The 24,700-nt window shown below is 57.6% G+C and overlaps 4 protein-coding genes across 16 annotated transcripts; all 4 read left to right on the forward strand.

Moving 5' to 3' along the window:
• Nucleotides 1-957: 957 nt before the first annotated feature.
• DPH2 (diphthamide biosynthesis 2) lies at nt 958-4,416 on the forward strand. Of its 5 annotated transcripts, none has more exons than XM_032877546.1 (6): nt 970-1,467; nt 1,684-1,796; nt 2,082-2,305; nt 2,505-3,188; nt 3,269-3,445; nt 3,527-4,416. In XM_032877546.1, exons 1-6 carry the CDS (start codon nt 1,321-1,323, stop codon nt 3,649-3,651), a joined length of 1,470 nt encoding a protein of 489 aa, XP_032733437.1. In that variant the 5' UTR covers nt 970-1,320; the 3' UTR covers nt 3,652-4,416. The 5 variants fall into 5 exon arrangements, with proteins under 5 accessions (XP_032733439.1, XP_032733437.1, XP_032733438.1 ...); XM_032877547.1 differs by having other exon boundaries at nt 1,310-1,415; XM_032877548.1 differs by lacking the exon at nt 2,082-2,305 and having other exon boundaries at nt 958-1,415.
• Nucleotides 4,417-6,311: 1,895 nt separating this feature from the next.
• Nucleotides 6,312-9,616, forward strand: ATP6V0B (ATPase H+ transporting V0 subunit b). 2 transcript variants are annotated; one of them, XM_032877551.1, is made up of 8 exons: nt 6,312-6,490; nt 7,215-7,263; nt 7,494-7,577; nt 7,708-7,785; nt 7,990-8,059; nt 8,169-8,220; nt 8,439-8,629; nt 9,308-9,616. In XM_032877551.1, exons 1-8 carry the CDS (start codon nt 6,424-6,426, stop codon nt 9,332-9,334), a joined length of 618 nt encoding a protein of 205 aa, XP_032733442.1. In that variant the 5' UTR covers nt 6,312-6,423; the 3' UTR covers nt 9,335-9,616. The 2 variants fall into 2 exon arrangements, with proteins under 2 accessions (XP_032733442.1, XP_032733443.1); XM_032877552.1 differs by lacking the exon at nt 6,312-6,490 and adding an exon at nt 6,566-6,909.
• Nucleotides 9,617-10,517: 901 nt separating this feature from the next.
• On the forward strand, nt 10,518-20,400 carry B4GALT2 (beta-1,4-galactosyltransferase 2). Of its 4 annotated transcripts, none has more exons than XM_032877555.1 (7): nt 10,518-10,790; nt 12,449-12,804; nt 13,016-13,251; nt 16,219-16,409; nt 16,564-16,686; nt 16,799-16,903; nt 19,519-20,400. In XM_032877555.1, exons 2-7 carry the CDS (start codon nt 12,501-12,503, stop codon nt 19,667-19,669), a joined length of 1,110 nt encoding a protein of 369 aa, XP_032733446.1. In that variant the 5' UTR covers nt 10,518-10,790; nt 12,449-12,500; the 3' UTR covers nt 19,670-20,400. The 4 variants fall into 4 exon arrangements, with proteins under 4 accessions (XP_032733446.1, XP_032733447.1, XP_032733448.1 ...); XM_032877556.1 differs by lacking the exon at nt 10,518-10,790 and adding an exon at nt 10,879-10,896; XM_032877553.1 differs by lacking the exon at nt 10,518-10,790 and adding an exon at nt 11,149-11,371.
• Nucleotides 20,401-21,136: 736 nt separating this feature from the next.
• CCDC24 (coiled-coil domain containing 24) lies at nt 21,137-24,395 on the forward strand. Of its 5 annotated transcripts, none has more exons than XM_032877564.1 (8): nt 21,137-21,274; nt 21,484-21,671; nt 21,803-21,919; nt 22,411-22,488; nt 22,943-22,997; nt 23,460-23,529; nt 23,640-23,718; nt 23,802-24,395. In XM_032877564.1, the coding sequence occupies exons 1-8, from the start codon at nt 21,149-21,151 to the stop codon at nt 24,037-24,039; spliced, it is 951 nt and encodes a 316-aa protein (XP_032733455.1). In that variant the 5' UTR covers nt 21,137-21,148; the 3' UTR covers nt 24,040-24,395. The 5 variants fall into 5 exon arrangements, with proteins under 5 accessions (XP_032733455.1, XP_032733456.1, XP_032733457.1 ...); XM_032877565.1 differs by having other exon boundaries at nt 22,414-22,488; XM_032877566.1 differs by having other exon boundaries at nt 21,496-21,671.
• The last annotated feature ends 305 nt before the right edge of the window (nt 24,396-24,700 follow it).

Here is a 24,700-nt window from a genome sequence, read left to right on the forward strand (position 1 = left end):
CTCAACTGTCTGAGCCACCCAGGCACCCTGGAAATGTTTCTATTAGTCCTTTTCTCCTACTACATGATATCCAAGTGTCTTCCTCGCTATCCCCCATGATTAAATGTAGCATATATAAGCTAGGAGAATGAGGGGGTAAAGCCCACTTTCTGAAGTCAAATCTGGGTTTGATACTGATTGTGCCACTTACTTGCTGTGTCTTACTAGGACCTCAGTGTCCTCATCTGCAAAATGGGACAATTCTTTTTGTTTTCCAAGATTTTATTTTTTAAAATAATCTCTATAACCACCATGGGGCCCCAACTCACAACCCTGAGATCAAGAGTCCCACGCTCTGCCTACTGAGCAAGCCAGGTGCTCTTGGGACAAGTTTTACTCCAAAGACTGTTAACTTTAAGAATGTAGTACCTGGTGAACAGTAAGTGCTCAATATTTACCCGGTTAACAGACTGCTGTGAGGATAACAGCGATGCTTTCAGTATATGATATGCAAAGGACTACTTTGTAAACTTTTGTAACTAAATTCATTTGAGCCAGCAATCCTATTAGGAATCCTCTTGCTACAACCCCCAGTTACGGATGAAGAAACAGCCACAGAGACGTGGAATAAGTAGCAATGGCAGAGCACAGTATCCAAACCCAGGCAGTTTGGCACCTGAATTGAAAATTATGCAATGCTACTTCCTAGATGATAGAGTGGAATGAAGTGCTTAACAGTGTACCACGATGGGAGCTGCTCAAACGAGTATTTTCAGGGGGTCGCTTTTTTTTCCTAAGTTTATTTATTTAATCTGTACCCCGTGGGGCTCCAACTCACAACCCTGCGATCAAGAGTCACATGCTCTTCTGACTGAGCCAGCCAGGCACCCGGGGAGTCACTTTTTCTGAGTGCCGTTGGCGGGCTGAGTAGGAAAACCAGCTGCTGGAGAAGAGGACCAGGAGAACTACAATACCCACAAGGCTCCGCGCCTTCCTCTGCCTCCCAATTGACTTGGGCTCTGGAGCAGATCATTGGTTCTCTGAGGGCGGCCTGGCGAGGATTGGAAGGCGGGAGCAGTGCTAGTTTAAGATTGGCGAAACTACTGCCAGCCCCGCCTCAAAAACCCGGAAGCAATCCCCCACATGCCCTCGTGTAGTGGTGTAGCCGAAAAACGCGAGTTTGGAGGCGTGGAGGGATGGTCCGAGGGCTGCGCACCGACTTCCCAGATTCGCCGCTCTCATTAAATGACTCTGACTTATTGAGGGCTGCTTTTAAGGACGCGGGGCCTGAAGTTGACCGAGGGAGTTCCCCGCTGCTTCCCGCCACCCAAGCGGTGCCTCATGGAGTCTACGTTCAGCAGCCCCGCTGAGGCAGCGCTGCAGCGAGAGGCGAGCGCCCCGGGGCAGCTCACTCCTCCGGAGGACCTCCACCGCGTGTACGAGCTGGAGCGAGTCGCTGAATTTGTCCGCGACCTAGGGTGTCAGCGGGTGAGCGCAGGTTAGGGAGGGGTGGCTCACCTCGGAATGGGTCTCCGAGAAGATCGGGATATTGGGATAGTTTTGTGAGGATTGGGCGGGGGGTGGACGGGGGCAGTTGCTCCTCTGGGAGGAGGGGCTTTGAAGGTTAGGCAGGGACTCCTGGATGGTTCTCCTTGAAGAGGGTGGAGGAGAAGCTGTTCCTGACTCTATGGCTTATACTTACAGGTGGCCTTGCAGTTCCCTGACCAGCTATTGGGAGATGCTGGGGCCGTGGCTGCACGACTGGAGGGGACCACAGGGTCGAAGATGTTCATTTTGGGCGACACGGCCTATGGCAGGTATGAATTTGAGCTTGAGGGTTGGGGACAGGGGTAGGAGCTGGGGAGTAGGTCTAGGATCCAAGGCTCTTGGTGTTTCTCTTCTATGACAGTGTCTGCCCCCAGTGTCTTGTGTTTTTTTCTTGATGATGATGCCCCCTCTTATAGCTGCTCCCTGAATGACAGTGTCTTCATTTATAACATCGTTCACTTCACTGGCGACATTTCAGCCTTCACATTTCCCATGAAGGGCAGCAGCTGTTTTCCTGATGAGAACTCTTCTCACTAATGGTATCTCCCCTGCAGCTGCTGTGTGGATGTACTGGGTGCTGAGCAAGCTGGAGCTCAGGCCCTTGTACATTTTGGCCCTGCCTGCTTAAGCCCTCCAGCCCGCCCACTGCCTGTGGCCTTCGTCCTTGGTCAACGTTCTGTGCACTTGGAGCTCTGCGCCAAGGCCTTTGAGGCCCAGAACCCAGACTCCAAATCTCCTGTGGTGCTGCTAAGTGAGCCGGCCTGTGCCCACGCCTTGGGTGAGGGTTTTTGCTTGGGCATGCAAGAAGGGTGGGCCAGCTACTTTGTGCCTTGATAGTCACATTTCAGTATACTCCCACAGAGCTTTTGATACGGGCTTGATCCCAGTCTTTGCTTTTGGGTCACATTCAGTCTCCTGGGGATGATGGGGTTCCTCCTTTGGCAGACCCCAACTCTAACACCACCTCCTTCTTCCAGAGGCCTTGGCCACTCTCCTGCGCCCACGGTACCTGGACCTGCTTGTCTCCAGCCCAGCTCTTCCATTGCCAGTGGGCTCCTGTAGTCCAGAGCCTGAGCCCCTGGAGCGTTTTGGGCGCCGCTTCCCCCTGGCTCCAGGGAGGTGTCTGGAAGAATATGGTGCCTTCTATGTGGGGGGCTCTGCAGCCAGTGCTGACCTTGACCTTGACCCAGACCTGAGCCGGCTGCTCTTGGGCTGGGCACCAGGGCAGCCCTTCTTCACCTGCTGCCCAGATACAGGGCAGACTCAGGATGAAGGTGTCCGGGCTGGGCGGCTAAGGGCACGTAGACACTATCTGGTAGAGAGGGCCAAAGATGCCCGTGTGGTAGGGCTGTTGGCAGGGACACTGGGTGTGGCCCGACACCGTGAGGCACTGGCACACTTGCGGAACCTGGCTCAGGCTGCAGGCAAGCGTAGCTATGTGTTGGCCCTGGGGCGGCCCACGCCTCCCAAGCTCGCCAACTTCCCTGAGGTGGATGTCTTTGTGCTGTTGGCCTGCCCTCTTGGTGCTTTAGCTCCACAGCCTTCTGGTGGCTTCTTCCGGCCTGTGTTGGCACCATGTGAGCTGGAAGCTGCCTGCAACCCCGCCTGGCCACCTGCAGGCCTGGCTCCCCACCTCACACATTATGCAGATTTATTGCCTGGTGAGTGCTGAGGTACTGCCTGAGCTGGAAACACGGGGGGCAGGAATCGGGCCAGTATGGATCCTCTTTCTCCCTCCCAGGTTCTCCCTTCCACGTGCCCCTCCCACCACCTGACTCAGAACTGTGGGACACCCCAGATGTGTCGCTCATTACTGGGGAACTCCGACCCCCACCTGTGTGGAAGCCATCAGATGATCCTGGGTGTTTGGCCCTGACCTTGCGGCCCCAGCTAGAGCTGGCTGAGAGCAGCCCTGCAGGTAAGTGTGCCAAGTCTCTGCTCCCAGCTGAACTCTTTCCCCAGATTCCGCCCACTTGGCCTCAGTCTCCTCTCTCTACAGCCTTGTACCTTAGTTCTCGGAGCTGGCAAGGGCTGCAGCCCCGTCTGGGTCAGACACCGGTGACAGGAGCTGTGAGTGGAAGACGAGGGATTGCCATCGCCTACGAGGATGAGGGAAGCAGCTGATACCATCTGGCCCGAGACACAGATGGACTTAAGAATTGCTGCAAAGACCTTTAATGCTCCCTGCATCCGCCTCCTCTGCCAGAATCCTTGAAGGAGCCTGGATTCAGGGAAGGGTGGACAGCCCCTCACTGAGGAAGGGAATCCTGCTCTGTCCCTGTCCTGGCCCTGGCACAAGGCTTAGCATATAGTGGCTTGATAAATACCTGTTGGACTGATGGGACTGATTTGGAGCTTTCCTGAAGTCTTATGGGCCCATCTGTCCTCCTGGGAACAGCCCAGGACCTCTGGCCAGTCCCAGTTTCTGATGTGCAATTGAGGGTTTGCCCTCTAGGTAGTCTAGACCAGGGTTTCCTAACTTTGGTACCATTGACGTTTTGGACCAGATAATTCTTTGCTGTGGGAGGCTATTCTGTGCACTATAGTACGTTTAGCATTGTCTCTGGCTTATGCCCACTCACTCGATGCCACCAACATACCCAATTGTGATTTCCAAAAATGCCTCCAGACATTGACAGGTGTCTGCTATAGGGGCAAAACTGTCCCTAGTTGAGAACCACTGGTGTAGACCTGTGTTGTCCAACAAAGTAACCACTAGACACCCATGGCTGTTAAACGTGAATTTGAATTAGTTAAAATTAAAAATTTCTCAGGGTGCCTGGCTGGCTCAGCTGGAAAAGTGTGCAGCTCTTGATCATGAGTTCAACGTGGTGGGTCAACAGATGACTAAAAAAGTTAACCTTAAAAATAAAAAATAAAAATTCCATCTCTCAGACTAGTCACATTTCAGTGGTCATTTAGCCACATGAGAGGATAATGCAGCTATAGGACGTTTCCATTATTTCAGAAGGTTCTGTTGGACAATGCTGGTCTATACTGATTCCTATTTTGTTTCTCACAGGAGATCACAGAAACTTGAATAAACTGGATACTTTTTCTCCTTCTGTTTCTTTTTATTCATCAAACACTATAGGTCCTGAGTGGAGATCTGAATTGTATTTAACTGGATTCCTGTCCTCACAGTGTAGTTAGGAAGAGGGGCAGTTAAATAAGCAATTACAAGTAGGTGAAACTACTTTCAGTGAGGAGGGAAGGCCCTGGGAGCACTTTTTTTTTTTTCTTTAAGATTTTATTTATTCGACAGAAAGCACAATTAAGCAGAACGGCGGGCAGAGGGAGAGAGAGAAGCAGGCTCTCTCCTGAGCATGGAGCCCAATGTGGGACATAATCCCAGGAGCCCGGAATCATGACCTGAGTTGAAGGCAGCCACTTAACCAACTGAGTCACCCAGGCGCCCCATGGGGGCATTTCTTCATTACCAAGTTTGCAGACATTCTTGGCATACTGGCACTGTCCAAGGTGTTGAAGAAGCAGGTAAACGGAGATGTGGTCCCTCCTCTCAGGGAGTGCCCAGTCTACTGGTAGAGGCAGATCTGTAAACTGACTGTGGCAGAGGACAAAATGGGCACCAGTCATGTATTTTACAAATACATATGGAGCACGCACTGTGTGCCAGGCACTGAAAATACAGTAAGCTCAACAGAAACCCTTTCATGGTACTTACATTCTCATGGGGGGTGGAGGAAGAGAGATGGACAAAATACTTAGTATGGGAAATGGTGATAGGTACTATGGAGAACTTTAAAGCTGGGAAGAAGCATAAGGAATAGTGGATTGCAGTATTAAATGAGATGATTAGGGAAGGCCTTTTGAAGAAGGTAAGCAAAGACTGAAAGGAAGTTATGGAGTGAGCCATATGGATAAGTAGACGCAGAGGGATCAAATGCAAGGATGATGTAGTGGGGGTATGGCTGGTATGTTCAAAGAATAGCAAGGAGGCCAGTGCAGTTAATGGGGGAATATTAGATGAGATCAGGTAAGGGGCATGGGAAGCTGCACCAGGAGAGGCCTAGTAGTAGGCCATTACTAAGACTGTGGCTATTATTCTGAGTGAAATGGCATTTTATTACGTATTTTATTTATTCTAGAGAGAAAGCACAAGCAGGGGGAGATGGAGTAGCAGGCTCCCCTGCTGAGCAGGGAGCCCGATGCAGGGTTCTATCCCAGGACCCCAGGATCATGACCTGAGTCAAAGGCGGATGCTTAACTGACTAAGCCACCCAGGCACCCCTGAAATGGCATTTTAAACTAAAGAGTGACAAGTTTCATAGGGATCACCAGGACAGCAGGGGAGCCCAGAGCAGGCACATTGCCCTGCCTCTGGGTTAGGAAAGGCTTCCTAGAAGAGTGTTTTCTGGGGACCAGTAGGTGTTAGCTGGGCAACGAGATGAATACGAAGAAGCGTGCTTCAGGCAGAAAGGAGAATAAGCAAAGTTAGCAAGACACCCTCGCCGAACTGGGGAGCACAGCAAGGGAGGAGGCCCATGGAATCAGCACGGACTTGGAGGCCTGCGAGCAGGCTCTGGTGTAAAGCGGGGCCGGTGAGCCCAAGTGGAGCTGACTATAGGGGCTGAGGAAGAGCGGTTTGGAGAGAGACGAAAGTGACCCGCCGGAGGTCGAGGTACTGAGGAGAGCTGGATCCCTTTCCGAAGCGAGGGACTACAACAACCACAATTCTCAGCGCTTTGGCGTCGCCAAAGTTCTGGACGGACAACGGCGCAGGGTTGGGCGTGGGGTCACGTGGTGTCTGCGCGTCACGTGGGTGAGTCAGGTGACGCTGCGGGGCGGGCGGACAGACTGCGGGGCGCCCGGTGGACGCAGGGACGCGGGTTTAGCTGTGGCCCCACAGACCCGAGCCCCGCCGTCGTTGCCGCCATGACGGGGCTAGCGCTGCTCTACTCCGGGGTCTTCGTGGCCTTTTGGGCCTGCATGCTGGTCGTGGGTGAGGCCGGGCCCTGGCGGGCGGGGCCAGCATTTGGGCCCCGCTGGCGGGGCTGGAGCCCAGCGAGAGAAGTGGGGTCCCGGGAATGCTGGGCCCCAGCGTGGGGTCTGTGTCTGGGGCCCCAGGACTTGCCTCAAGGCTGTTGGGGCTTTTGACCCTGACAGAGGAGACCCGGATCTCTAGCCCCTTGAGGAGGGGCGCGGACGGGGGGAGGTGGGGGCTGCGAGAGCCGCTCCTACTTCTCTGTCACTACCGCCCCTCCCCCCATCTCACTGTTGCGACCCCTCGCTTGCTCCAGAGGGGCCTGCTTAGGTCATGAGCCGGCCGTTCCAGTTCCTCTTTTCCCGGTCGTTTGGCCCTCCGCCCCCACCCACAGCTTGTTGGGTAAACAGCGGCTCAGATCTGGCTGGTGGGATCCGGTGCGCTCTCCCTTTCTCCGGGGTATTCGGACCTACTGGTAGATGGCCGTGGAGGGTCTTGGTCTGGGAGGTGGTGTCACAGGGAGACGGTAGGTTACTGAGGGAGTGGCAGAAAATGGAGGCCTGAGCCGAGGAGTCTGAATAGATAGCCGTGCTTTCACATGGAGGCCAGCCTGACAAGTCTCCCTTGACTTAACTGTAGGCAGACCTTTGGGGACGTTACAGCTGGGCAACGACTTCTTATCTAAGTTGGGAAGTTTCTCTCCAGAGAACCGCCTCTAACCCTTTTTTCCTCACTCCTGCAGGAATTTGCTACACCATTTTTGATTTGGGTTTCCGCTTTGATGTGGCATGGTAAGGGACTGCAGGGAGAGGATTCCCCTAGGAGCTTCTTTGCCCCTTTCCTTCACTGATCTAAGCCCCTACTCCACCCCATCCTCAGATGCATGGGACATGGACCTTTGGGACATAAGATGTATTTTATCTCAGCGTTCAGGACTCTGGGCTTGGAGGGTTGGTATATGGATTTTGTGCTCACTTCTCCACCAAGGCTGAAACTGCTTTCCTCCCTGTTTCCACACCAGGTTCCTGACTGAAACTTCCCCATTCATGTGGTCAAACTTGGGCATTGGTCTAGCTATCTCCCTGTCTGTGGTTGGGGCAGCATGGTGAGTGTTGGGGTGGTGGGACTGGGGAGAGAGGTGAGTCATAGCAGGTGGTGTCAGTGGGTCCTTAGTCATCTTGGGGGCAGTGACAAGCTTGGGCTCTGCTCATCGTTTTTTTTAATCTTTCCACCAGGGGCATCTATATTACTGGCTCTTCTATCATTGGAGGAGGGGTGAAGGCCCCCAGGATCAAGACCAAGAATCTGGTCAGGTAAATGTAGGACCTTTGGAGGGTTGCCAGACCATCTGCATTGGGAGCTCCCTGTTTGTTTGACCTGACATGCCGCTTCTGACCAGCCTCCTGATGGGGTGGGAAATCAGTAGGGGAAATGGTGGCTGGGGACTCTCTGGGGGAGGAAGATTTGTTTCTTTCTCATCTTTTTCTCCTCTCCACCCCCATGCCCACCACTACCAGCATCATCTTCTGTGAGGCTGTGGCCATTTATGGCATCATCATGGCAATTGTGATCAGCAACATGGCTGAGGTACGGAGAACCACGGTGGGGTGGGCATCTATTCCAGTGTGTTCTACACAGTGATTAATGATACTGGAGGAGGAAGAGTGGCTTCTGATTACTTCTCTGCCTCCTGCAGCCTTTCAGTGCCACTGACCCCCAGGCCATTGGGCATCGAAACTACCATGCAGGTAGGTGGATATGTGAAGGAAAAAAGCTGGGGCTTTATGTCTGCTTCCCCACTTCTGTGCCCCAGCTTAGACCCATCATTTCAACATTCACTCCATTTGTTTGGCCTGCTTTGCAGAGTTCGGAGTGGTGACTAGCCCCATGAGTCCATGTTGGGGCCTTGTCTTCCTCTCCCTTTGTGCCTGGCTTGGCCTCAATACACTTCCTTCCATACCCTCAGGCTACTCCATGTTTGGAGCTGGCCTCACAGTGGGCCTCTCTAACCTCTTCTGTGGAGTCTGCGTGGGCATCGTGGGCAGTGGAGCTGCCCTGGCTGATGCACAGAACCCCAGCCTCTTTGTGAAGATTCTCATCGTGGAGATCTTTGGCAGTGCCATTGGCCTCTTTGGTGTCATTGTTGCAATCCTTCAGGTGATGAATCCCCTGGGGAGCCTGTGTCCTTGTCCCCAACCCAGCTTCACTCTCTTTCCATCTATAACCATAGAATTCCTGAGCATTTCCCGCCACTTAATTCCCATTTTTCGGTTTTCCCCTTTTGGAGCTTTCCAGCGTGGTATCGTTGACTAGTGTAATGTGTATTTCCCTGCTGCTTTGTGTCTATAGGTCTTTCTTTGGGGCTTTCTGTTGTATTATTTTTTGGTCTTTATTTGTAGTCTAGCCTGGATTGGGATCTTGTCTGTCAGTCTGTCTTGGTGTGTTTGACTTTGTGTCTCAAGGCCTGTGTGTATCTATTCTGTGAGTAGAACAGTATGTCTGAATTGTGTGCATCTTTTCTAACAATGTGCGCGTGTGGCTGAGGATCAGCCTGGTGGTCTGAATGGGAATGCTTAGCTGGGTTGACTCTTGGTAATGGGTCCTGTTCATGTGCCACTCCTCTATCTCTCTATCCCACAGCCTAACTCTGTGGTTGACTGACTGTCCCTGTTCATCGGTGTTTGTCACAGCATGTCCATCTTGGTCCCATCATCCATCTGTTGTGGTCTGTCCATCCCACCATGGGTTTGCTAGAGCTAACCTTATGTTATTTGTTATTACTGTCTTACTTATTCCTCTGTCACTGCCTAATTTCTCCCTGTTCTTCTTTTGCAGACCTCCAGAGTGAAGATGGGTGACTAGATGATCTGTTTGGGTGGGACCGTGTCCCACTCTTATTTATTTGTGGTTTTCCCAGGACAGCTGGAGCTGTCACCCTTGGCCTTTCAAGGGGGCTTGGTGTTCAGGGCCCTCCCTGCACTTGGCTTCTCGCTGCCCATCAACTTGGAGTCACTACCTGGCTGGAGCCTCAGTGTGGGGAGTAGGTCGCTGATGACCGTGTGCAGCTGTGCACCTATGTTCCGCCTCTACCCCCAACCCATCTTCCCAGTGTTTGTGAAATAAACGTGGTTTTTGTCTGGGTCAGTGTTGCTTCTGTTGCCCTCCTTTGTTACATTCTTTCATGGAGAGAGGGTAAACCGACCTATAGGCCTCAACATTATGCCAGCTTCTTGGCACCTGTCTCATATACAGTCTCTGCTTTGGACAGAGCTGGTTCCTGGGTGGAAAGGAAGGATGCTGGGCTGAGGACTCTAGCCTTGAATATCTTTATTGAAAGGAGCAAGGGACGCTGGGGATGAATGGACCCAGGTGTTTGTGCAGAGGAGGGGGCTATCCTCCCAGTCCCAGGTCTTCAAGGTTCTGTCTGCTAAGCCCATATGGGCCACATCTATCTGGCTCTACCCTCAGGCATCCCTCACTGTCTATCCCTGTGGGGCTTGGAGCCCATTCATTTGCCTCTGCATATCCCAGTGCCATCCCCTGCCAATAACTAATTTGAGCCCTTGTTCCTAGGGCCCCAGCTCCTCCCTTTTCTGTGCAATCTTGTACCAACATCCTGTCACCCTAGAAGCCCCTGCCACACACTTCTCAGGCCTTTAAGGGTCCTGCCCAACCAGCAACCACCCCCACCCCCACCCCGCGACCGCTGGCAAACCTATAACCCTGTTCCCATCAGTGAGAGGACAAATCCCTAACCTCCCTGCTAGAGTCGCCTAACTTCCAAGCCCACTTTTGGCAGAGTTCACGCTCCAGCCCACACCCACACCCTCCCCAGGCCGGACCCCGAATCCGACCTCTGGGATGAGCCTTACCGATTTCTTCCGCCCCTCTCTGGTCCCGTGCCACCTCTGTCCCCTCGCTCCGCCGCGCTTGGCCGCCGGCAGGGGCGGACGGCAGAGGCGCGCGGCGGGTGCGGGCGCGCTGGAGGCGGGGGCCGCGGGGGCGCGCGCGCGGGCGCGCCGGCCGGGCCTGCCCCTCCGAGGCGCCGTAGCGCGGGAGGGAGGCGGCGGCGCTGTGGTCCATCGGTCCGCCGGTCCGTGGGTCTGCTCGGCCGCCCGGCCCCGCCCTGCCCCCCGGGGCGGCTCGGCTCCATGGCCCGCGGCGGCGGCGGGAGGCGGCCCGGGGGCCGCGGGGGCCGCTGACCGGGCAGCGGGAGGCGGCGGGGCCGGGCCATGGGGGACGGAGCCGTCCGCAGCCACGGGAGCCGGGAACCCAGCCCGAGCTGGAGCGGTGCCCCCTGCTGAGCCCCGAGCGCCGGGTGAGAGGGGTGCGCGCGCGGCCCCCAGCCCAGGGCCCCGACATTCCAGACCCAACCCCGCGAGGAGCGCCCCGAGCGCGGCCCCGCGATCCCCGCCCAGGAGCCGGTGAGAGGCGCCGGCGGCCAGACCCCGGCCTGGCGTTTCGCCATCCCTCCCCCATCCCTCCCCCTCGGCTCTTCCCTCCTCTCCCCACCCCCCGCCCGGAGCTCCTCTTGCCCGCCCCCTGCCAGCCTCCCTTATTGTCCTCGCTCGCCCTGGCCTCGTGGCGCGGGGAGACGCTCCACTCACGTTTCCCCCGGCCTCGGCCCCCGCCCCACATCCCCCCCCCCAATCCACGCCCCCCCCCCCGACTTCACACCCACCGGGTCCTCACTGCCTCCCCCGCCCCGGGGAGCCACGTGTTCAGGCCGGTCTACCTTTCAGCCCCGCCCTAAGGCACCTCGCAGCCTGGCCGCCAGCCTGACCCAGAACCCCTGCCACGGAGGGAGGGGCGGGAATGTTTGCACGTGGGGCCGGGCGTCCGAGCTGCCCGGGAGCCTGCATGCATGGCTGTGTACGTCGAGGAGCAGCGGCTTTGTTTGTGAGTGTGTGACTCTGTGTTACTGTTACTGTTACTGTTACTGTTACTGTCACTGGGGTGTGTCTGTGACTCCATGTAGTTCTCAGTGTGTGTGAGTGCAGGTGACTTTAGCTGGGACCCACGGTGGCTGTGGTTGTGTGGTGCTGTGTATCTCTGAGTGAGACCAGCCCCCAGAAGTGCTGCTCTGTTGGAATCCCAGCTGGAGCCATAGCCCAAGACCCTTCCCTGGCATGCTGGTACTGGACCCGTCTCCAGGGCCTAGGCGTTCCTTCTTCCCAGAATCAGAACCAGCAAGTGCTGGGCAGACTCCAGAAAGTTCATCCCAATCCTTGAGGTCTTAAAGGAGGGGTGTCGTATGCCCCACCTTGTATTTTGAGCTCCCACTCCGGAGGGCAGGGATCCCATAAACATCTTGTTCATATTTGGGCCTCCTGGATGCTGAGGGCCACTTCCCAGCCTGGTCCTAGTTGGCCTGGCCTACTTGTCACTGGTACCTGTCCAACCACACCACTGCCCACCATGGTCCTGGGAGGACAAACTGAAGTCACGAGTACCAAGGGTTCCTGCATGCTAGGTACTCAGTAAATGGTCGCGCCTCCCCAGACCAGGAGCTCTGAGTTGGGATGCTGGCCTGTGGGGTGTCTGTTCTCTGGGGCACAGGTACACATGTGGGTCTGCAAGTAAATGTGTTTTCATTGGGAGGTATGAACCACCGTGGTCAGAGGTCATGTGTTCATGTTTCTGAGGACACACAGGGTTGTGTGTCGAGTCACGCAATAAGGGCGTGCACCTGAGTGTGGGAGCATGAGGTTGTGTTTCTGTGTATGTGTGGCAGTGAGAATGAGGAACATGTGTGTCTGTGGGTTTGTACTCAGATGTGTGAGGCTGTGTGAGTAGTGAGTTGCCAGGGACTGTGTCCGTGTGAATGGGAGTCCGCGAGTGTCACAGGATGTGAGCAGGTAATAAGTGTAAGGATGCGGTTCTGTGAGGGTGAGCAGCAGGCAGGGGCGGGGGCTGGGTAGCCTGGCTCATCGGGCCCTGACCTGCTGGGTCTGTTTCTCTCTTCCCCCTGCTCAGGCCGGCAGCCGGATGCCCGGGCCCACTGGGCGGGCCGGCGGCCGCCTGCGGGATGAGCAGACTGCTGGGGGGGACGCTGGAGCGCGTGTGCAAGGCCGTGCTCCTCCTCTGCCTGCTGCACTTTCTTGTGGCCGTCATCCTCTACTTTGACGTCTACGCCCAGCACCTGGCCTTCTTCAGCCGCTTCAGTGCCCGCGGCCCTGCCCGGGCCCTCCACCCAGCTGCCAGCAGCAGCACCAACTTCTCTCGGCCCAACGCCACCGCCCCCAGCTCGGGGCTCCCCGAGGCTCCCAGCGCCCGGCCCGGCCCCACGGCTCCTGTCCTGCCTCCCTGTCCTGACTCGCCGCCAGGCCTTGGTGAGCCTGCAGGGTAGGGCCAGCCTCTAGGGGTGGGCAGAAGACCGGTGTGGTTTGGTTCAGGGAGTGACCCATGGGTGTCCAGGGGGTCCGGGTCTGTTGCAAGAGGGCCATTCCGGGGCTTCCCTGGCCTCCCCCTGGGGCTGAGCAAGAGGGCCAGCGTCCCTGGCCTCGGACGGCCAGCTGATTCCTGCCACCGTCCTGCCTGCAGTGGGCCGACTGCTGATTGAGTTCACCTCGCCCATGCCGCTGGAGCGGGTGCAGAGGGAGAACCCGGGCGTGCTCCTGGGCGGCCGCTACGCGCCCCCTGACTGCACGCCGGCCCAGACGGTGGCAGTCATCATCCCCTTCCGGCACCGAGAGCACCACCTGCGCTACTGGCTCCACTACCTGCACCCCATCCTGAGGCGACAGCGGCTGCGCTATGGCGTCTACGTCATCAACCAGGTGTGCTGCCTGGGGCCCCGGGGCTGGGCACCGTGAGCACCTGCGGCTGGGGAGACCGTGTGCCTCTCAGTGAGTGAGTGCGGGCAGGAGCATTCATGGCTTCTCGCCTGCCTGTGGTCGTGTGGGGCTCTGTGTACGTGCCTGTTCACGTGGGAGGGTTTGCAGGTGCGTGATGGGGAGTGTGCACGCAAGCATTGGCACACACGCTGATGGCCATGTGCGTAGCCTCAGCGCAGATGAGCCCCATGGTCTACCCTTGGCGGGCCCCGTGTAGACCCTAGGGTCAGCTGGCTGTGAGGGGCTATGGAGAAGTCTTTGGAGAGGGGCGGGTTAGAGCCTGAAAGAGGGATGAAGTCTGTGTGAGGGCCACAGCCACAGCAGAGGCCCCGGGAACTCAGCTCAGGGTCCAAGCCTTGCCCTGGGCCTGGTGAGGCCTGGCTGCTGGGACCTGGGGAGGATCTGATATAGGTCCTCCTTCCAGTACTTGGGACTCCCATACTTGGACTTGGATCCCCATAGACTCCAAGACTGTGTGGGATGAGTTGGAGCAGGGGGCTGTGGGGGCACAGATGGGCCTTGAACAGTAGCCCTGGGGTGAAGTGGTGGTTGAGATGGGGCTTGAGGGATGAGTAGGGATCAGTCTGCAGACGGACTGGAGGTCCCAGGTCCCACCCAGAGAGCTGGTCTCGTGTCTTCGGGAACCACTGGCGGAGGTGTGGGGTCCAGCATGGAGGGTGGGTAGCAAAGATGAGCCTGGAGTTGCTGGCACAGGCCAAATCCAGAAAGGTCTCTGGAGGCAAGCGAAGCAGTTGACTTCCAGCCTAAAGGCGGTGTGCCACCACTGGATTAAGCAAGGAGTAGCATGTACGCTTGCTTCCTGGGAAGGTCGCTCTGGTTGCATGTGGGGAATGGGACGGAGGGGGAAGCTGGTGGCAGGGTGACCAGTTGAGAAGGGGTATGACATTCAGCAAAGAGACAGTGAATCTGTGTGTGGGTCAGCAGCAGTGGTGGCCGTGAAGGGAGAGATGTGACATGGTAGAGAGTAAGGAAAGGGAGACACCAGGACACCTGGAGGGTTCTTCCTGGCCATTTGCTGTATGGTTAGCTGCGCCTGTGAGTGAGACGGAACAGAGGAGCTGGGCCAGGTCTCAGGGAGAGCCTGACCCTGAATTCTTTTTTTGCATGGGATGAGTCTGGGTGCCCACGCGAAGTACAAAAGGAATGTTCAGCTGGCAGTTGGAGCAATGAGTCCTCCCAGCGGTGAGGTCTGAGGTGCAGAGCGGGATCTGGGAGCCACCAGCATGCAGATGGTCCCTAAACCCAACAGCGTCCATCCTGCCTGGGGAGCTCAGGGCCTGAGAGAGGAAAGCCAGCATGTAAGGGATGGGTGGAGAAAGGGGCAGCGCCGCAGACGGGAAGGTTGGGCAGAAGAGGTTCGAGGAGTCCCAGGAGAGTGTGGTGTCCCAGAAGCCCAGGAGTAAGTGTCCAGAAGGAAGCATGGCAGCTACGTGAGCACTGCTGGGGGAGGAAGGATATGGACTAAGCAGCGTCCAGTGGATTTAGCAACAAGGTGGGCCCAGCGAGAACCATTTCAGGGGCATGGTGGGGGCGGAAGCAGATTGCAGTGGGTTGAAGAAGGAATCAGATTTGACAAAATGGAAATAGCCAATTGGAGGCAACTCTTTAAAAAAAAAAAAACAAAAAAAAAACAAAAGAACACTCTGCCGAGAAGGAGAGGCAAAGGTAGGGTGGTGGCTGGAGAGGTTTCTTTTTGAGATGGGGTAAAATTGGACATGTTTATGAGCCGCGTGGGAGAAACTCAGGGCTCCTGGCTGGTGAGAAAGGTCAGAAAGGAGAGCCGATGAGCCAGGAGAAAATGCACAATTGCTGCAAGGGCTGGTGGGAGGGAAGGTGCAGGGCCAGGAGAGAGAGAAAAAGCAGGGTGAGCCTCTCCCACCCTGTGGGGCTCAGGCTGGCTGGTGGGAAGGAGGGGCCATGATTCCTCCTCTCGCTCTCAAGGGGCCCGCCTAAAGACTCCTCTCCAGGGCCATGCCCAGCTCCAGCCTAGAGATGGTAGGTTGGCACAGGGGGCTCAGCAGTCAGCTCCTTCCATGGGATCCTCCTTGCTCTGGTTAGAATTGGGAGCCTGGGCTTGCATGGCCAGGAACCCCGCCTCAAAGAGGTTGCTCAGGGGACGCCCCGGCTCTCTGGGCCATGACTGCCTGTACACCTGTGCTTGGCATTTTGCGGGGGGAGACTGGGGAATCTCGCCAGGTCCTGTCCTGGTCTCAGAGGCTGCCCGGGGGGTTTGGATGCGGATCCAGACGAGCCAAAGGGGCCGGTTTCTTTGGTTTTTCTTTGTCTTCGACGCTGGTCATTTGGGGCATTCACTGTTCATCTTCTCTTGTGAGTGTGCTCATCAGGGATGCAGTGGGCTCCGGGCTGCTCTCCTCGAAGGCTCCCACCGGCCCCGGGAAGATGCCGGGCACCCAGGACAGGGCTACAGGGCATGCTGGGATGAAGGGGGGAGAGAATGAAAGGAATGAGCACGCTAAGTCACAGTGTAACCGGACACTCGGTGAAGCTCACAGGACAGCACGAACGAACGTCACAGAGGCAGGGAGGTGTGACCAGGGCTGCCTGTCCACACACCAGCCTGACCGGCAGAGGAGAGTGTTCCAGAGCTAACAGCAAGGTCTCGAGGCAGTAAAGAGCCTGGAGTGTTCCAGGGCTGCTGAGGAACGTATCGCAGCTGGGCCTTGGGTTCTGAGGGCAACGGCTAGAGGGGAGCCTGGAGCCAAGTCCTGGAAGGTCTTGGAAGGCAGGACTTGGGGGAGCTATTCAGAGTGGGGTCAGGGGGAGGCAGGGAAGTAGGAGCCCCTTGGGGAGTGCTCTGGCCAGTGGTAAAGTGGCCGGTGCCTGCCGGTCACAGGCCTAGAGCTGACCTGTCCCCTGCACCAACCCCAGCACGGCGAGGACACCTTCAACCGGGCCAAGCTGCTCAACGTAGGTTTCCTGGAGGCGCTGAAAGAGGATGCCACCTATGACTGCTTCATCTTCAGCGACGTGGACCTGGTCCCCATGGATGACCGCAACCTGTACCGCTGTGGTGACCAGCCCCGCCACTTTGCCATTGCCATGGACAAGTTTGGTTTCCGGTGAGGGCTCCCTTCTCAGCCAGACCCAGACTCCTGCCCTGACGGTCGGTACTGCACCCAGCGCCCCCTTGCTCCCAGCTCCTCACCCCGTCTCCGGCCTTCCCCCTGGAATCCCCTCAGGCCCATGGCTGACACCTGCCCCTCCGTGCCGCAGGCTGCCCTATGCCGGCTACTTCGGAGGTGTATCAGGCCTGAGTAAAGCCCAGTTTCTGAGAATCAACGGCTTCCCCAACGAGTACTGGGGCTGGGGTGGCGAGGATGACGACATCTTCAACCGGTGAGTCTGGGTGGGGCGGGGAGTAGACTGGGTGCAGCAGGTGCAGCGCAGACTGGGCGAGGCTCCTTGCCCTTCCTGGTGCCTGCTCCAGCCCATCTGTCCCCATCCCCAGGATCTCCCTGACTGGGATGAAGATCTCGCGCCCAGACATCCGCATAGGCCGCTACCGCATGATCAAGCACGACCGGGACAAGCATAACGAGCCCAACCCGCAGAGGTGACCCCAAGTGCCCCTAATCCCTTACTTCCTAGAAGGGACTTCCCAGTGCCACTGATCCCCAGACGTGATTCCCAAGGCCTCTGACCCCTTGACTCCTGGAGAGGACTCCCATGCCCCTGATCCCTGTTCCCCAACCCCTAGCTCACCCTCACCCCAGACTTCTGTCATCCCTGGCCTAATTCCTAGAGGTCACAACAATGTAAAGGCAGGGTTCAAATCTTCCCCTGAGTAGATTACATTCCCATTGGTGTCCTCACAGACCTCCCTTATGCCAGAGCAGACAAGACAAGAGGTAGCGGGCACCGGGCACAGCTCCTGGGCCTAGGGACCCAACGAAGGTGGCCCGAGCAATGTGGGGCAGGGCGCGGACAGACAGTGCTGACCCCTCTGAGACGGGAGCAGGCCGTTCCGTCCCTGAGGACGTAGTGACATTAGATGCTGGTGCCAGCCAGGAGAGGCACCTAAGGGCATGTGCAGTGTAGACAAGGGCTTCCTGGCACTGCTCTAACCTGGGGGAGTGGGTGGGGGGAGTCTGGAGCCAGTTCCTGCTGGACAGCCCACAGAAAGTTCACTCTAGTGAGGGAGACAGGCAGCTAAGGCCCTGGCGATCAGGGCAAGGTGCTGTCCTGGCAGAAGAGGGAGTGATGGTGGGAGGCTCTCCAGGAGGAGGTGACGGTAAACCAGGGTTTGAAAGATCATGCATTCAACAGGTGTTTGTCACACGCCTGCCTTGGGCACAGGGCTATATTCACCGGGCTAGTGGAGGAGGACAGTTTGGAGAAAAGGAATGGTATTTGCAGGAGTCTGGAAATGTGAACGTGCGTGGTATAAGTTAAGAGTCTGGGACTCTGGTATTACAGTCGCTGAGGGCTGGGAGTGACAGCAGTGGGGTCAGTGCTGGGTGTCTGGGGTCTCGGATCCCAGATTGGGAGTTTCACTTTTGTGCCAGGGGCGATGGGGAGTCATGGGAGGGCTTTAAGCAGGGAAGGAGCAGGATCAGATTCGGCTTTGAAAGATCACCCTTTGAGTTTGAAGAAGGTGAAGAAGGGCTGGCAGAGCTGCTGGTGGGCCAGGAAGGAAGCTTGGAGGAATCACGGGGCCCAGGAGTGTGCTGAGTGTGAGGCTGCCACACGCCTGGATAGAACAGTAGGGGTGTTCTGCTCTGAAGCCAGGTGGAAGAGTGGGGAGGGAGATAGGCTGCAGCACCAGTGGTGGGCTGGCCTCTGGCAGGAGCATGAAGCACTGGGCATCCAGGGAGCTGATGGAAAAGCAGTTCAGATGAAAAGCAGGGTGAACAGGGATGGGAGGAGAGGGGCTGCAGGGCATCTGAGGGAGAGTGCTAGTGCTGGGGTGGCTCTGGAGAGGGATGTGAGCTGAGCTCAGAAGGACCGGGAGGATCAAAACAGTTTCAGTAAAGGTGGGAGGGGAGCTCTCAAAGCTCATGCCAGGAGCCTTGGTCCTGTTTCAGGTCACCGTGTCCTCATGAATTAGTGATGTCCGCCTTGGGTGAGGAAGTGGTAAGACAGCGAGGCATTTCTGGCTTAAAGAAAGGAATGATTCCATCCACCTAGTGGCTTTTGCCTCAAATCTAGTTTCCCTGGATTCTTCTTTCACTCACCCTGTGTGTCTAAACCGTCAGTAGGTTGTACCCGTGCCACTCCTAAAACATCTCTGAGCCCATCCGCTTTTCCCTTCACCCCCTCTGCCCCAGCACCGCCTCTGTCCTCTTGTCTGGACTCCTGCAGTCGCCTCTCACTAGTTTCCCTATTTCCCCCTCGTCCTTCTATTGTTCCTGTCCTCTGGCCCTTCCCACTTGCCTCCCACTGGGCTAAAAATCCCTGTCTTCTCACTCCTAGAATAAAAAAACCTGCATCCTCTGACTTCCAGAGCCCCATCCCTACACGCTCCAGCCTCCAAGCTGTTCTTATGCCCTTGGCCCATTAAGCTCGAACCACTGGCTGTGCAAATTCTCATTTCCAGTTTAGGGTCAGCATGTGCTTACCTCTGCCTGGAATGCCCTTCCCCCTGCTGTCAGCTTTGGTGTCATGCGCTTACGCCTCCCAGAGCAGCCATCTTGGTCTCTCTGCCCTGTCTCCCCCTTAGCATTCTGATGTGCTCCTTGTCTGTTACCTGTCTGCCCTAGGGGAACAGACTTGCCATGAGAGGAAGGACTTACTGTCCTGTTCCTGTGTCCCTGGTACTTAAGAGCAGTGCCTGGTACTTGGGGATTGCTCAGTAAGTAAGTGGTAAGGGACACAGAGAAGATAACAAAGAGAAGAGGGGTTTGGGGAGTACAGATGATGACTGACACAGGACCCCTTGCATTTGAGGTGCCTGTGGGATGCCTGTGTCTGGGTCTAAGGCTTAGGAGAAAAGGCTGAGATCAGAGAGAGATTTGTGAGGGTGTCACAATTCTGGCCTCAAGGGGATAAGATCTCTGTTTTGAAAGCAGATGCCAGAGCAAAAGGGCTCCAAGCAGGTGACGTGCAGAAGGTTTGGTGAGAACTGAGCCATCCCTGGAAGAAGCCAGGGTGGCTTGATTCTTAGCCCCAGAGATCCCATATTGGGTTTATTGGGTAGCCCTGATCTGGACCCACTTTTATCCTATCTAGGTTTACCAAGATTCAAAACACGAAGCTGACCATGAAGCGGGATGGCATCGGGTCAGTGCGGTACCAGGTCTTGGAGGTGTCTCGGCAACCACTCTTCACCAATATCACAGTGGACATTGGGCGGCCCCCGTCATGGCCCCCCCGGGGCTGATACTAACGGACAAAGGCTCCCAGGGCCAAGGATTGCCTGCCAGAGGACTGACCTCGATAGCCTGGCTGGCGGCTATTCTGTGGGACCCCCCAGGACTGAGACTGTGGGCTCTGTTTTTGGAGGGTCTTCCATAGGCACCCCCAGCTGCACCTGGAAGTTTCAGAACCTACTTTGGGGGACTTCCAACCTGGGCAAGCCCCTCCAGTGTGGCCCTCTCTGGGGTCAACCCTTCTTCCTGCCCCTCCCTCCCCAGCCCAGCCTTCCCTCACTGTCAGGGTCGGGCCAGCCCCTGCACTGCCTCACCGAGTGGCCTGGGCTAGGTCACTCCACCTCTCTGTGCCTCAGTTTCTCCCCCCTTGAGTCCCCTAGGGCCTGGAAGAATGGGAGGTACAACTAGGGGGCAGTGTAGCTTCCAGGGGGAATTCTCAGACCTGGGGATCCCCCATGCTCCCAGGGGAGGGGAAACCTTTTTCATTCAACATTGTAGGGGCAAACTCTGGTGCGCCCCCTGCTGAGGAGCAGCCCCAGGAGGGGACCAGAGGGGGTGCTGTGTCGCTGCCTGGGATCTTGAGGTTGGGCTTTTGCATGGGGGGCGGGTGGGGCTTAGATCAGTCAATCTGGTTCCCGCCTCCCTGTCTCAGAGAGAAGGCAGTAGCCCCAGGGCCGGCTCGTTGTTTGTACATTGCACAGAAACTTGTGTGGGTGCTTTAGTAAAAAACGTGAATGGAGCAGCCCCTTTGTCTGCTTGGGGTTAGCGAATCTGGGCGCAGATTCCACACCGCGTGTGTTTTGTGGGAGGGCACCTGGCCTAACTCGTCTGTCTGGCCCGGGCTGTCCGGGTTCCCCAGGCCCCAGTTGCTCGCGAGACTTCGCCGACTCTAGGAGGAAAGGTTTACCCTGCCGCTGCCTCCCGCTAGGAGAGGCAATGAGGTAATAACGGTCCCAGTGGGCTCCGATTTCTCGGTTCTTCCCACCTGCCCCAAAGCCGAAAGCTGCCGCGAGACGAGCCCAGAGGGCTTGGCGTCAGGACTGGTCCGACTCCCGGCTAGCCGGCACCGCCCACCCCACCTGGAATGGCTGGGGGCGGAGCCTGAGTAGCGGCGCGGTTTCCCGGGTGACGGCCGCGCGGAAGGGGCGGGGCTATAGCCCCGGTTCCCACTTCCCGGCTCCTGGGGGCCGTGACGGGGAACCGTGGCCCCCGAGAGTCAGCCAAAAGCGGGGCAGAAGGGACAGCGCTAGAGACCGGCGGCTCCGGACCGGGTAATTCAGTCGCTGAGACCGGCGGCAGAACAAGGGTGGGGCTTCGGCAGTCCGGGGAGTGCGAGGGGCTGGAGGCGTGGCCCGTGAGGAGGGGCGGGGCGCGAGGGGGCGGGGCCCACCCTTGAGCGACTGGCCTCCAGGTAACGCAGCCCGGCCACCTGCTTTCCCGCAGGTGCGAGACCCGGGCCGCTCGTCTGGGGACGGCGGCGCAGGCGGGCCATGCTCCGGGACTCCCCGTCTCTGTGGGAGCTGGTAGAGGAGCACATTCCGCTCCCGGAGCGGCCCGAAGTGAAGAGGATTCTGGGCGAGACGACGGTGGACCTGAGCCTGGAGCTACGAGCAGAGGTGGGGAGTGGGCAGATGGGCCACACTCCAGGTCTGTCCCAGGACTCGGGTGATTTACCCCACCTCCTCCGGGTCCCCGGTCCTGCCTGATAGCTCTCGAGATCTTGCCGGATCTCACCGTCCCCAGCCCTCTTGACTCTGCTCTGCCCCTCAGTCCCCCAGCCCCCTACACTTCCGTCACTTCTCCCCCGAGTCCCAAGGTGTCCCAGCTCTCCTTGCAGGTGGTGTTGCTACAGTCACTGCTCCAAGAGGCTCTATCCTCCCAAGCCTCTGGCTCCCGCCCCACCTCTGATCCCTCCTCCCTTCTGGCACCACCACCCCTCCTAAGAGACCTCATGCGCCAAGAACTGAGGCAGCTGCTCCTAGGGCTCCGCCAGAAGGCCATCTGCGAGGGCAGGTGGGAACCTCAGACCTAGGCCCTGCGGCAGAACTAAGAGGGGCTAGCTGTGCGCCTGATAAGGGGCCAGGATTGCCTTTGATGGTTCCCTGGAAGGAGTCCCTGAATTACCCTCAGTGCACCTTCTGCAGGGACCAGACCCAGGCTTGGGTCCAGTATAGCCCCAGGGTCCTGCGCTTTGCCTTGGAGGAGCCTAGGTGTGATTTGCCAGAACAGGAGGTATTGCAGATGAGAGCTGGTGAACTCAGGTAAAGTGGTGGTAGGAGAGGAGGGAGCTGTTCCTGCTTGGCAGAGGACCCCATCCAGCTGGTGGGTTCCACTTGGCTCCATGGAGAAGTTCCTGGCCTGGAGCTTGGATCCCTACAACCATATGTAGGGATCCAAAAGAGCTGGGCTAGAGAATGCTGGGGACTGCCTGAGATAAAGAAGGAGCACGTTTACAAGTGTATAAGCAGCCACTTATTTCTCGTTCTCACACAAGCCTTTAGGGGAATGATGGCCCCTTTTTACCAACGAGTATCTGAAACTCAGAAGGGATAATCCATTTGCCCAAGTTCATGCACATTGAAGGGTGGCAGAGCTGATTTGCAAACCCAAGCTTCAGAACTCCTCCCCTTTGCGGTCTATTATGTTGCCTTTGTGAGAAAAGACACAGAATTGTCTAGGAGAAGTGGCATTTGTATCCTGAAGGCCTGGGGTGAGGCAACATTGGGAGAGTGACAGTGACCTCATCTGCCAGCAGCGGTCAGAGGGACCTCAGCATCATCAAGGACCAACTGAATGTGTCCAGCATTGACCAGGTTGCTGGACACCTGCGGTGAGGCCCCTGAGTGCACATGGTGGGGTGGACACAGGGAGGATGGGGCTGGGACAGGTCTCCAAGTACCGGGACTGGACTGCGGGAGAGGAAAAGGGGGACACACACCTGGTGGGGACCAGGAGAGGAAGGCTGACAAGTGGAAAGGGTGGGTTGCTGCAGGGCCGCTGTGGAGGAACTGTGGCAGGGTTTTGAGCTGGGGAGGGGCTGTGATGTGGGGGAGAAGGGAGGCTGGTGTGCACTGTGAGGTCGGCACAGGGAGGACACATCCTGTCCTGGAAGAGGCTGGCAGGGGTGGAAGGCTGCAGCCAGTGCCTGGCCCCAGAAAGCAGGGTGGCCTGAGGCAGGAGGTCCTAGCGGTGGGGAGGCTGGAGGTTAGGGGCTGGGTGGAGGGCTTAACTGAGACTGGGTCTCGCGGAGCTGGCCGTGGCTGCCATACTCCCATGTGTCCCAGGAGCCTCCTAGAGGAGGAGTGTCACACCTTGGAGAGGATGATCCCTGTCCTGCAGGTGAGCGGCAGCCCGGGGCCTCCCTGCCCAGAGCCTTTCTGCCAAGTGTAGACACCACGGCCTCTCACCTGGCATGGGAGAGCCGTGTGTTGTGTGTGTTTGTCTGGGTGCACATGTGCATGGAAAGGTGTGTGTGGGTGCTGTGGCCATTTCTCACATGTGCATGGTCCCTATGTGTGTGAATCCAGAAGGTTCTGTTTGAGCCCCTTAGCCCAAGGTCAGCACTTTTAGATTAACTCGCTGAATTGTCCCTTGTCTTTGCCTCCTTCCCTTCCCTAAGTCTGAGTCCAAGCCAGCCACCCCCTTACCAAGAAAGGCTTTTCAGGGGAGCTAGTGTCCCCCCCCACCCCTATGGGCTGCCTGAGCCTGTTTGGGGGGCCCTGCCATGGGGATCTTGGCCTCTGCACCCTGCCCTGCCCCACCCATGCCTCAGGCCAGGCACTGAGCCAGCTCTCCCAGCAGCGCTGCCTGGAAGAGGAGTACACAGGGGCACCGCAGCCCTCCAAGGCAAGCCTAGCGCCCACCCTGGCAGGTGAGGACCCCAAGGAGTCCCCAGAGCACCCAGCCTCCCGCTCCCCACCCCACACTGGTGTACGGCCCAGAGCTGCTGGGCGCTGTGTGTCAGAGGCGCCTCTCCCACAGAGCTGAAGGAGCAGAAGGCAGCCATGCGCCGGGAGCTGCAGGCACTTCCGAGGCCCTCCCATGTCTCCTCCAGCCTCAGGTCAACTCCAGCGGTGGCCCAGCCGGACAGGGTGGCCAGAAGGTCAGGCCGCTGCTCGCTTACTGCTGCTCTTTCCTCTTCAGGCAGCAGCCCGTGGGATCCTCCAGCCCGGGGCTCAGACCCCGGCCTTGCCCCCTCGGGACGGCTGGGGTTTGGACAGGGCCTGGCCAGTGCTGCCTGCCCGCCCCACCTCCCAAGTGCTGCCCTCGCCCCCGACACCTGGCTACCACCTGCCGCTGGGGCCGGAAGCTTCAGGGCAACCCTGGGGAAAGGCCAGTGTCTACTCCATCATCCAGCGCAACACCCCAGGCCTCCACCTGAAGGGCTGATCGTCAAGTAGGCCTTGGCGTCTGCTGGAACTCACCCCGTCCGCTGCTGCCCACCCCTCAGCTGCTGTGGCCCAGCCTGCTTCAGATCTAGTCTTGGATGGGCCCGAGCCAGGATGCAAGGCTCTCCATCTATCTGGCCCTTCTTGCCCCTCCCCTTCGCTGAGCCCCTGGTGTCTGGTTCTGACCATCAGAGCCTTTGGCCTTTCTTCTCCCGGTCCTCCACAAAGGCCTGGCAGGCAGAGGTCTCATCCCTGCCCCGACTCTTGTCCCCCTGGGGGACTCAGACAAAGCACAGCAGCAGCTCAGAGACAGGAATAGAAATTTCATTAAAATCTATGGACTTTAAAATCCTAGTGGTGCACGGATGGGCAGGGGTGGGCGATGCACCATTATTGCTACAGACGATTAGAGGCGGCTCTTCAGGGCTGTCACTGCACAGAGGGGCACAGAGGATAGACAGACGGACACTGCGGGGCTGGGGGGAAAGGAGCTCTGGCTCCAGAGGGGATGGGGCACGCAGGATGGGGCCATTTGGCACATGAACAAGGGCAGTCCAGTTTGGGAGGACTGGACCTTAGCCTGGTGGAGGGAGGGCAAGGGGGTTTCGTGTAAGGTCCCCTTCCCTGGGGCTCTGGGTTCAAACCTCCTGCTGA

The sequence above is a fragment of the Lontra canadensis genome, unplaced genomic scaffold (genome assembly GCF_010015895.1).
Source record: "Lontra canadensis isolate GAN:19392208 unplaced genomic scaffold, GSC_riverotter_1.0 scaffold60, whole genome shotgun sequence".
Taxonomy (NCBI): domain Eukaryota; kingdom Metazoa; phylum Chordata; class Mammalia; order Carnivora; family Mustelidae; genus Lontra; species Lontra canadensis.